The 12332-nt window shown below is 36.7% G+C and overlaps 1 protein-coding gene across 1 annotated transcript in view; it reads right to left on the bottom strand.

Annotated features, from left to right (window-relative positions):
• NBEA (neurobeachin) overlaps positions 1 to 12332 on the bottom strand; it is a 928080-nt gene that overhangs the window by 823301 nt on the left and 92447 nt on the right. Inside the window, exons 3-6 of the mRNA XM_006083617.3 lie at positions 9517 to 9617; positions 9180 to 9275; positions 3775 to 3896; positions 1975 to 2101 (exon numbers count right to left, since the gene is read on the bottom strand). Coding sequence (XP_006083679.1) covers positions 1975 to 2101; positions 3775 to 3896; positions 9180 to 9275; positions 9517 to 9617 — 446 coding nt within the window. The remainder of the gene's footprint in view (positions 1 to 1974; positions 2102 to 3774; positions 3897 to 9179; positions 9276 to 9516; positions 9618 to 12332) is intronic.

Below are 12332 nucleotides of genomic sequence, written 5' to 3'. Positions count from 1 at the left end.
CCCCAGCCGGGACCCCCGTGCCGCCTAAGCCCCGCACTGCTAAGCCCCGCCCCCAGCCGGGACCCTATGACTATTGGAGAGCAGGAAAGTGCCACTGGGCCCTGGGTTGCTGTGGTGATCCGGCCATCAGTAAGTAGAAAAGTTCGGTCTGTAGCAGCCCCCAGCTTCGCCTGATCCGGGAGCAGGAAAGCGCCGCCTGAGGGCAGCTCCAAGCTGGGCCTGCTCCCCAGTCGCCATGGAGACCTGGAAGCAGGAAAGCCCAGCCTGTGGGCAGCCCCCAGCTGGGCCTGCTACCCCGTCGCCATGGTGATCCTGGAGCAGGAAAGCCCGGCTTGCAAGCAGCACCCCCATCCTGGCCATAGCTCAAGGGAGAGTACAACATGCAGTGGAGGCCAGGAGCTTGAGAGATCAACACAGAGGGGCTCCTGCTCCAAGCCTCCATGGTGTGGCTGGGGGCAGGCCCCCAGCAGACACACACACACACACACACACACACACACACACACACACAGTGCCTGCTCTGAGCCTCCAATGTGGCAGACATCAACGCAGGAGCTGCTCCTTGGTGGTCAGTGCGCTCCCACAGGGGGAGCACTGCTCATCCAGAAGCCGGGCTCATGGCTGGTGCAGCGGTGGTGGCAGGCCTAAGCTGGCAGTCGGACATCCCCTGAGGGGTCCCAGACTGCAAGAGGGCAGGCTGGGCTGAGGGACCCTTCCCCCCCAGTGCACGAATGTTGTGCACTGGGCCTCTAGTCAACTATAAAAAATATAATAAAAAATATTTCATGGGCCCTTCCAAATTTAGGAAGCACTAGTTTTTCCTTGTAGAGAAAATGAGGCAATAAAAAATTCATATTATTAAAAAAAATCAAAATGGGACTTAAGAACATGAATGAACATGGCACTGGAAATAGTAAATTCAATGTTACATATCTGAGATTGAGCAATCATAAAGATATCCACATGGCAAATCTCAGAGGTAGATGAGAACATAAGAATTGAGTTCTGGAGATAAAAATAAAAGTGGAAAGCTATCATGAAATTGAATAAAAATTCCCCCAAATTTGTAAACTCCAGAAAAGCAAGGAGATTGTCTGTTTTGTTCACTGTCATATTCCCCAGTGCTTACACAGTGTCTGGTACTCAATTAAATACTCAATAGATTATTCTCCCTTATCTGAGAGGGTTATGTTCCAAGACCCCGAGTGAATTCCTGAAACCTCGGTTAGTATGGGACCCTATATATAGTATGTTTTTTCCTATCTATATTTTTTCCAGTACATATATACCTATAATAAAAGCTCATTTATAAGTTAGACACAGTAAGAGATTAATATACCTAATAATAAAAGAGAGCAATAATAACAATATACTCTAATAAAAGTTATATAAATGTGGTCTCTACCTGATAACCAATCAAATAACCAAGATGGCTAGTGAATGACTAGAGGGGGATAGCTTATATACACACAGATACCATGGACAAAGAGATGATTCACCTCCAGGGTAGGGTGGAGCAGGAAGGCACAGATTTGATCACACTATTCAGAATGGTGCTCAATTTAAAACATGAATTATTTCTGGAATTTTCCATTCAATATTTTTAGATCACAGTTGCCTGGAGGTAACTAAAACCATGGCAGGCAAAACTGCAGGTAAAGGGATACTATTCTAAGTATTATCTGAAAGAATGCAAGAGAATAGATCACAGTGAGAGAGAGGGAATGAAAGAGAGAGAGAGAAAGAGAGAGAGAGAGAGAGAGAGAGAGACTGCAAGAGGTCAAGAGCCTGATGTTTTATGTCAAAAGTTAGACATAAAACTAGCAAGAGAATGCAGACAAGGATCAGAGGAAATAATTAGAAGTCATGAGAAAACCATTAAAAGAATATTACAGAAGTCATAATAGGTGAGTTTTAAGACAGTAGGAATGGTTCATTGTGTCATTCTCAATAGACATATTTACTTATACCTACTTTGCGTGGTTGAAAATCATATTTCACACAGTGCTGAAAACCTTTTCCTTTGGACTTCAGTGATGTGACTATTAGACAGTTCCCAACAAAATGAGCAGAGTAGCCAACTCCTTTGCTAGTACGAAAACTATAAAGAAAATTAAGAGTAGTATAATATCCTCTGATACAAAGAACTATGTATCTAAAGTTTATTATATAAATAACACAAAATATTATAAAAATAAAACTTTTACCAAATAGAGGCTAAAACATAAAAGGCTTAGAAAACTAAAAGAAAGAATTTAATTCAGAAAAATAGAAGACAAAAGAAACATTTAAAATTTCAATTTTAATACATAAAATTAAAGTAATGGCCTACAAAACCCTATCAAGTCAATTACATCTACATTTAAGAACTATCTGGAATTAGCAAATTTTAACAATCATTCATGCAGTTAATGTTTCAAAAACAACTTGTTACATAATTTTACTGTATCTTAAGGAAGTAGGATAGAGGGCATCAATGGGGAATAAAGAGGGACATCTATAATATTTTCAACAATAAAGATGTTTTTTAAAAACTTACAAATTTTTTTAAAATGTCAGTCAACTTTGAAAAATAATGTAGGTAATCAAGCAATGGAGTACATTTTTATTTTTATTATTTCTAAGTATAATATATAATCTTTTTTAAAGTAAATATTTTATATTTAATGTTCACATTATTATAGATGTCCTCCAATTCCCACTCTTTGCCCACCTTCATCCAGTACTCCCCCTCCCCTGCCCCTCTGGCTATGTGACTATGAAATATAGTTTTCTTCTGGAGGGGTAATTCTTCCTAGCTATAAATTCAACCCCCATATAAAAATTTATATATGTTTTGAAAATGACAGTATTATTGAAATAAATAAATGCTCTCCTAAAATGACCATTCTGAAGTTCAACCCAATTTATGTTTGGAAATTCAGATATTTGTTTAAATTTTTGTAATTGAGATTACAAGCTATTAATAGACCACATTTTCACACTCGCATTTCAGAGCCAGTCATTGCAGAAAAAGCAATTCAAATATTATTCTTTCATTATAACCTATGTGATAGGTACTACTAATATCTTCATTTTACAGTTGAAGACACCAAAGCAAAGGATAAAGTAAGTAATGAAGACAGGACTGAAACTCAGGCAGTCGTATTTCAGAACACTGACTGTATTAAATGAGTTAATATTTGTAAGCAATTAGAATACCTACTATGTAGTAAGGCAATCAATGAAAGTTTCACAGTATTACTGTGCATTACTGGTAAACTAAAATTACCAAGCTCTCAGTCCTGTCAGGTCAATCCATCATTGGGTTGAGCAACTCATTCTGTTACTTATCTACCAAATAACTATTCTTAACTAATTATAATTTCTTACAGGGTTGTTATTAATATTTTAAAACATATCCTGATTATGCTCACGGAACAAAATAAGTAAAAAGGCAAAGTGAATGAAATCAAGTAGGAGTTTTGGTTTTTTTCCCCTCTCCTTGATCAGAAACCAACATCCTCACTAAGAAACCCACAATTGATCTATATTGGTAAGACAGTACAGAAAAAGTCTGCAACCCTTGACTCTTAAATGTAATGGGGGTGGGGGGGAAACTGTAACTGGAAAAAAATATGGAGACAACAGCAAAAGTTTTTTAAATATATAATTAATTGACTTAATTGTGTCTATCATTTTAACATATACTTTAATATATTAATGTTAAATTTACTATATTTACAAAACTGAAATACTTAAGACAAACGTACTGAAATTAAATATCTTACTTACCAATAAAGATAAGGTTTATCCTTATCAACATTAATGTTATTTAATGGATCCATACGAAACCAAGTGTTCAGGGTAAAGCCATTCTGATAAGGCCACTTTGCAATAGGAGGCAATGCAATTGCCTACAGGGCAATGAAAAAAGATACAAAAGTATTAGTTAAAGAAAATATGACAGCAACCACGGTCAGATATGAATTTTACAGATAAAAAAATAGTGGAGGAATAAATATCAGAAAATCATGGTAAATATAAAAATGTTAAATAGTATCTTATAAAAATAATCTATAAATATTATTTGTTGGCTACAGAAGCATTGCATTTTCTAATAGTAGCTGAATGAAGTTTCATTTCCAGGTTACATAATAAGTTTCAGACTCCAAGAAGTTCTCCTCCAGTTTCACCAATATATAGACCCTTATTAATATGCCTCAGAATTTTCAGTTTTCTGTGGTATCTGTTAGGTTTTCAGTAATATTTAATTTGATTAAAGGAGGTTGATTGAAACTTTGAATCCAAAAACAACTCTGTGAGAGAATGTTAATGAGATCAATATTGAAGAAATGTAAGTATTACGAGGTAATTAATGCTCATAATACTGAAACAAAAGAAGGAAAATCATAAGATTTATTATTAAGAAACTTCACCAATAACATTTATGACTGAAAAGGACCAAGACTCACTCATTAAGTAGGAAAGGGATAATATAGTATTCTGTTGATAATAGTAATTTTAAAAATCTAGCCATTCTAAGGAAAATTGAGAAAGTGATTGATTACTTGAATTGATGTGAACAAACATCTGAGTGGATTTACTTATCTTCCTATGAGATATCCAAATTCCTACCACCTAAAAGATAATTATCCATTATGCTTTTATGACTGATCTGTTCCCCCAATCAGATCCTTCATATTGCTGAGTGGATAATGACCTTTTTATCAAATATAAGATAGCTTTGATATTAAAAATCTTCTGCATATAGAATAAAGCTTAAATTTCTTCAGGTTATACAAGATCTTCAAACACCCTATGGCTCCAAAAAACCCTTTCAATCTTATTCACTTCTACTATCTTATTCCATATTCCAAAGTATACCTAAATATGACAGCTGCTCCACCTGTTCTGTTACAACTCCCCTTTTTGTATATAATACCCCTTCTGTCCAAAAGACTTCTTCCAGCAAAATCACAAGCATCCCTCAACACTAGGATTATCTGTGAAGCTTTCCTGGACTTCACCCTAGCTTGGCTGCTTTTTTCATTGTTTTCTCATAGCACTTAGTAAGTAAATCTACAGTAGCTTACTATTAACGAGATGTTTTTACATCTGTCTACCCATTAGAGTTCCTTAAGAGTAAGGAATATAATTTAGACTCCCAGCATGTGACATAAGACATAGAAAACATTCATTATATGATCAATGGAAAAATCTCAACGTACCAAAGATTTATAAGTGCTTGCTTTAAAAATAAAAATAAAACAGAAACACACACAAACACATACATAGATACACAAACAATCCTATATAATAAAAGCCTAATATGCTAAGTGTCTGGTTGACCGGTCCGCCTTTCAACCAATCAAAGCGTAATATGCTATTGATATGCTAAGGCCGCTCAACCACTCACTATGACGTGCACTGACCACCAGGGGGCAGATGGTCCAACCATAAGGTTAGCTTGCTGCTGGGGTCCAGTCGATCGGGACTGAGTGAGACAGGCCAGACATGCCCTGGAGCCCTCCCGTGGTCCCTCCCCAGCTGGCCGACCTCCGGTGTCTCTCCCCGGACCCGATGGTGCACCAGTGAGTCCCTCAGCCTGGCCTGTACCCTCTCGCAATCCAGGACCCCTCAGGGGATGTCAGAAAGCCTGTTTTGGCCTGATCCCACAGGTCAGCCCGAGAGACCACACTGGTGCACAAATTTGTGCACCAGGCCTCTAGTTTCAAATAAAGAACCAAACCCAGCGCCCAGCTGGCGTGGCTCAGTTGTTGAGCATCAACCCGTGAACCAGGACATCACAATTCAATTCCTGGTCAGGGCACATTCCCAGGTTGTGGACTCGACCCCCAGTGTGGGGTGTGCAGGAGGCAGCCAATCAATGATTCACTCTCATCATTGATGTTTCTGTCTCTTTCTCCCTCTCTTTTCCTCTCTGAAATCATTAATCTATAGCATTTCCATTTACTAGCCAAAAGTCATATATATTATTATATGGATAAATTTAACAAAAGATTTTTAAGACTTGTATGCTGAAAACTACAAAATGCTGAAAAGTCAAAGAAACCTAATAAAAGGAAAGATATACTGTGTTTATGAGCTGGAAGACTGAAGAGTGCTAAGAGATCTATTATCTCCAAATTGTTCTATAGTTTTAACCATCAAAATCACAGCAGGCTTTTTATAAAATCTGATAACTTTACTCACAATGTATATGAAAATGCAAATAATACAGAATAGCCAAATTTATATTTAAAATAAAGAACAAATTTGCAGTACTTATACTTCCTGATTTCAAGAACTACTATATAGCTACAACAATAAGGATAATGTGATATTGGCATAAGGATAGCTATATAGGACAAAGGAACAAAATGGGGAGTTCAGATAGTTTTTGAGAAAAATGCCATGGTAAACAAATGTGAAAAGAACTGTTTGTTCAACAAATAGTTAAGGAAATACTTCAATATTAATATATAACACAAATAAAACTTAATCTCCAACCTTCCCTCCCTCACACAATGTTTTTAAAATTAGCACAAAAGTGATCATAAGCCTAAATGTAAGAGCTAAAACAACACAGCTCTTAGTAGAAATAATAAGAGAAAAAAATGTCGTGATCTTATTTTCTGTTATTACAAAAGCATAGGCCATAAAAAAATTTTAATTAAACAAAATTAAAATCTTGAATACTATAAAAAATGTTATGAAATTAAAAAGACATGCCACAGGTTAAGAGAAACTATTTGACATATACATATCTGACAAATTAACTATACCCCAAATATACATTAGAACCTTACCCTTAGGATAGGACAACCAATTTTTTAAAATAAACAGAATATTTTAACACAAGTAGAACAAAAGAAGACATAAGACTGGCTAATCAACGCATGAAAAAAATGCTCAACATCATTAGCCATGAGAACAATACATAATTAAAACTACAAAAAAAAAACTGCAATGAGGTGCACCACTAACATAATCAATGAAATGACTCAAATTAAAAAGACGACAATGATCAGGATGCATATCTACCAGGATTCTCATATATTCCTAGTGGAAATGCAAAATTTTCAACTCTAAAAAGCAATGTGCCTGTTTCTCATGAAATGAAAACCACACTTACACACACACACACACACACACACAAAACCAAAACACAAAAAACAGCAATTATGCTCGTATGCATTTACTCAAGAGATAGGAAAGCATTCCCACAAACCTATGTTCAAATGCTCATTGTTATCTACACTAATAAAAGAGAAACATGGTAATTAGCGTACAACCGCTACCCTTTTCATTGGCTAATCAGTGAGTATATGCAAATTAACTGTCAGCCAAGATGGCGGCCGGCAGCCATGCACTGAAGCGAACAGGAAGGCTTGCTTGCTCCAGTGACTGGCCGACTCCAACGTTCCCCGCCTGCCGCTGCCGGCCTCTGACCTGGCAGTTTGAAACATTGTAACAAATATAGAAGCTAAACAAAACCCCAGAAACCAGCTTTCAGCCGCCGGGATCTCAGAGCTGGAGTTATACATTGTTTCGATTATAGAACCCAAACAAACCAGATACCAGCTTTCAGCAGCAGAAGCCTCAGAGCTAGAGCCAGAGCTAAAGCTGGCCCAGAATAAAAAAAGAAAAAAGAAAAAAAGGAGCGGTTGGGAGCTTCAGTCAATCGCCAGCCTGAAAGCAGCCCTCAGCCCCTCACCCAGACTGGCCAGGCACCCCAGTGGGGACCCCCACCCTGAAGGGTGTGTGACCAGCTGCAAACAGCCATCATCCCCTCATCCAGGCTGGCCAGGCACCCCAGTGGGGACCCCCACCCTGATCCAGGACACCCTTCAGGGCAAACCAGCCTGCCCCCAGGCCTCTATCCTATATAGTAAAAGGGTAATATGCCTCCCAGCACCGGGATCAGCGGAGCCGCGAGGCCTCCTGGCACCGGATCAGCGTGACAGGGGGCAGCGCCCAAACCCCCTGATCGCCCTGCGAACTCTGTGTGTGACAGGGTGTGGCGTCCCAACCCCCTGATCGGCCCTGCTCTGTGGTGATAGAGGGCAGCGCCCCAACTCCCCCCCCCCCCCTGCTCTGTGAGTGATAGAGGGCGGCGCCCCCAACCCCCTGATCCCGCCCTGCTCGTGTGTGACAAGAGAGCGGTGCCCTAACTCCCCTATCGGCCCTACTCTGTGAGTGACAGGGGGGAGCTCCTCAACCCCCTGATCAGCCCTGCTCTGTGCGTGACAGGGGGGAGCTCCCCAACCCCCTGATGGGCCCTGCTCTGTGCATGACAGGGGGGAGATCCCCTACCCCCTGATTGGCCCTGCTCTGTGCGTGACAGGGGGTGGCGCCGCAACCTCCCCATCGACCCTGCCTTGAGTGTGACAGGGGGCGGTGCCCCAACCCCCCAATCGGCCCTACCCTGAGCGTGACTGAGGGTGGCATCGCAACCTCCCAATCCGCCCTGCTCTGTGCATGACAGGGGGTGGCGCCCCAACTCCCCAATCGGCCCTGCTCTGAGCCTGACCAGGGGCTGCACCTAGGGATTGGGCCTGCCCTCTGCCACCCAGGAGCAGGCCTAAGCCAGCAGGTCGTTATCTCCCGAGGGGTCCCAGACAGCGAGAGGGCACAGGCCGGGCTGAGGGACCCCCCACTTCCCCCCCGAGTGCACAAATTTTTGTGCACTAAGCCTCTAGTTTTATTTATAATAGCCAAAAACTGAAAACCCAAATGCCCTTCAACTAGTGAATATATAAATAAGCTATGGTACATGCATAAAATGTAAAACTACTCAGAATAAAAAGGAAATTAATAAACTACAGGTAAGCTACAACAAGAATGATCTCAAAAACATATGGTAAATGAAAGAAGATTGACAAAAAGACTACAAAATGTATGATTTTAATTATATGAAATTCTAGAAAAGGCAAAGTTAAACAACCACAAAAATAAATAAGAGGTTATAAGAAACAGGGGCTGGGAAGAGAGTACTGGCTTCAAACATAAACAAGGGTATTTGGAGAGTAATGGAAATGTTCTAAATTATTATTGTGGTGGTGATTACCAAATGATTCAAAAATTAACGAACTACACTTTTTAAATTAGTGAATTTTACTGTATGTAAATCATGCCTTAATAGAGCTAACTTAAAAATATGTAAATAAAAATAAACATGTGTATTTTAAACTTACCGCAGCACTACAACCAGGGAAATTGAAAAAAGTATCAGGACCATGTCTTTGTGGCATCTGATTAAGAACTGATAATAATTTTACTGCATGTCTTGGCTGAGGAAACAAGAAAAATAAAGGCATTGTACAAATTTAGTAAAAATATCTAATACATCACATTACCCACTGAACTATTTTTCTAACTAGAGAGAAAATTAATTTTAAATCATTTATGTAACTCTTTAAGAGGAAGAATTTCCATTATAAATTCAAGTCCATAGCTCTCCAAAGACAAATTATTGAACATTAAATATTAATGTACCAATATTGGATACTTTTCACTCTGACTACAGCTTACCCAGATTCCACTTTCTCCTCGAAGCATGCTGAACAAAAGCTTCAACTCCTTGACAGTGATGCTGTAGCTGGCAAGAACCCCCAACATATCAACTAGAAGATCTTCAAAGGAAAATAAAGTTATTCTGAACTCTAATCATGAGCTTCCATCTGTCAAGATAATATACTTTTTAAAAGAACAGAAGTTATCAAGTGTCATTTCAAAATATATATATATATATATATATATATATATATATATATATAACATACATCCTCATAATAGTCATTCTAAATAATTTTAAGTCATCAGAAAAACAAAAAATTATATGTAAATATTAGAATTTTTCCCACATCAAGTATACCATTCTAATTAAGTTTTCTTAGTAAATACATAAAATAGACGTTTATAAGTTCCCAGAATACACACACAAACCTGCTGTTTGCAGGGAAAGGTAGGCAAAAATATTCAAAAGTACATTGACTTAACTTTTTAAACTGGTTATTTCAAATGAAAAAGTGATAGCTCACAATATTTTCTTTTAGAAAATGTTTTTGAAATATTCCTTGGCACATTAACAACAATTTTGAGTACTTCACTCCTTGCTTGGCATTATTCCAACTGATATACATGTATTAACTTCACAAATCCTCACAACAAGCCAAAAGGTAAGTACCACTATCCCCTTCTAAAAATCAGGAATGTGAAGCACAGATAACTTAATCACATTTCCTGCAATACACTATTTAGTAAATGGTAAAGTCAGGATTCAAATGTAGGTAGTATGGCTTCAGAGACCTCACTCTCTCAATCAACAGTCCCTGAAAAGAAGTATCCTTTAAAGGCACTACTAGTCATAGCCATTATGTCAATGTGTTTATGTGCACGTAAGAGACATACTAGCTCACCAAATAATAAAAAACACATACATTTAATCCCTTGTCCCTAATTACTTTCCCTTCTCTAGACTGTGAGTCATACCTCTATCAATTGTTTTTTTGCAAATTACGCATCTAAATATTTTTACTTCATTTTCTTGATTTCTAACATACTTCCTAAGAATTAAAGATACTATACAAGTTGATTACAATCAATATACATATACATTCTAAAAAACTAATGATCAATTTTAAAAGATTAGGTTAGGATAAGTTGAAATAATTAGTTATTGACATATAATATAGGTTATCCAATACCACAGGTTAATAACCGGAATTTGAAACTTTAAAAATATTTATGATTTCAAAATAGAAATTTAACTGGTCGTTTTCATCAATAAATAATTGACTAATTTTCACTTAATGCCACAATAAGTAAGCAACCGCTATGATAAAATTGTGAGTGAATATGCCATTTTTGAGAGAAATCTTTTAAGAAAATAAAATGTTTCATCATTCAAGTAACAAAAATGTTAATAGTTACTACAAATTAGTCAGAGGATATGTTCCTAAGAAAGAATTCTGGATAAAAATTAAGCATCTTACACCTCTAAGTTAATATAAAGCAGTTTTTAAAAGTCAGCTTCAATCTTCATAGATTTTTTAAAAGTTCACCTACAAATACTTTTTTGAAATATGTAATTTCCATTTCTCTCATCTCCTATGTATGCCATAAAAAGTGATCTATTAAGTTTGTATTCAATTATATAATTACTAAAATTTCTTATTTATAGTACATATCACAAAGTAGCTCAGTTTAATTATGTAACCAGTCTTCTTTTCTGTACAAGATTTTTAAGGGAGAAAAAAATACCAAAACTATGAAATTCTCCTATCAATTTACTCCATCTTCTAGTGGTACCTTCACATTATTAAATAAAAGGTATGTCTTTGAACTTATGCTACAAAATATTCAGAGTTAAAATTTAGTAGGTTTTTGGTGGTTACGGATACTTCATTAGTATATTGCCTAAATTTTAATTTCTCTTCTGAAAAGTAAGGTGCAGAGGTATTTTCCTCACACTTATTCAATGCTTAATACAACAAAAAGTGAAATTTGTTATCATAGTATTATTTAAAGCAAAGACTATAAGAATTAGGAGGCTTTATATAACAGAAATTTGTGAAGATATGAATTTTCTGTGGTACTATAACACTTACTATCACCTTACATCTGAATGCTCATCAATTATATGCCTGTAACCACTATGTATGTAAATGTGGCACATTTTGAAAAATGCACTCTATAAAGTGGTAGACACTTTATTATTTACCGAGAAAAAAAATTAACAGATTAAATCCAGATAAAGTATTCAAAGATCACACAATCTTCAATAAAACATGTACATATAACTTTATAAAAATAAGTTTCTTTAAACGATGCTAGAATTTACACAAATGGTACATCTACATTAAAAAGGTGTTTTGTTAGAATCTAATTTTTCTTCAAATGAATCATTAGTAAATAATATAAAGAATACTAAATCATTCTAAATAAGTAGATACCACCACGAAAGCAATTAAAAATGATTTTAATATATTCTTTAAGAAAGACGAAAATTTTAAAATACTCTTTAAATTTAAAAAGCATTCATCTTTAACCTATTCTTCATTCCACTCTATTTTGATTAATGTTTTGCTCTACTAGTATTAATTAAAGCATAAATCAAAATAGCACAGTGAATTCTCTAGTGTCTGAACTACTTTTAAGGATCAGATATGATATTGTGGAATCACATTGTCACTTTTAGAATTATAAAACCCCTTTCATGTCAGAAGAAACGTATGCTCAAGGTTCATGGCTTCAGAGAATCAAAACTTCAAACTCTGCATTTATTTTTTGAGAATGACTATTACTCTGGGACTAACTTTTCAACTATTTATATTTCAGTGCATCTA

The sequence above is a fragment of the Myotis lucifugus genome, unplaced genomic scaffold (genome assembly GCF_000147115.1).
Source record: "Myotis lucifugus unplaced genomic scaffold, Myoluc2.0 scaffold_7, whole genome shotgun sequence".
NCBI lineage: Eukaryota > Metazoa > Chordata > Mammalia > Chiroptera > Vespertilionidae > Myotis > Myotis lucifugus.
Note: the sequence above shows the minus strand (reverse complement) of the source record. Positions and strands in the feature narration are given on the sequence as shown.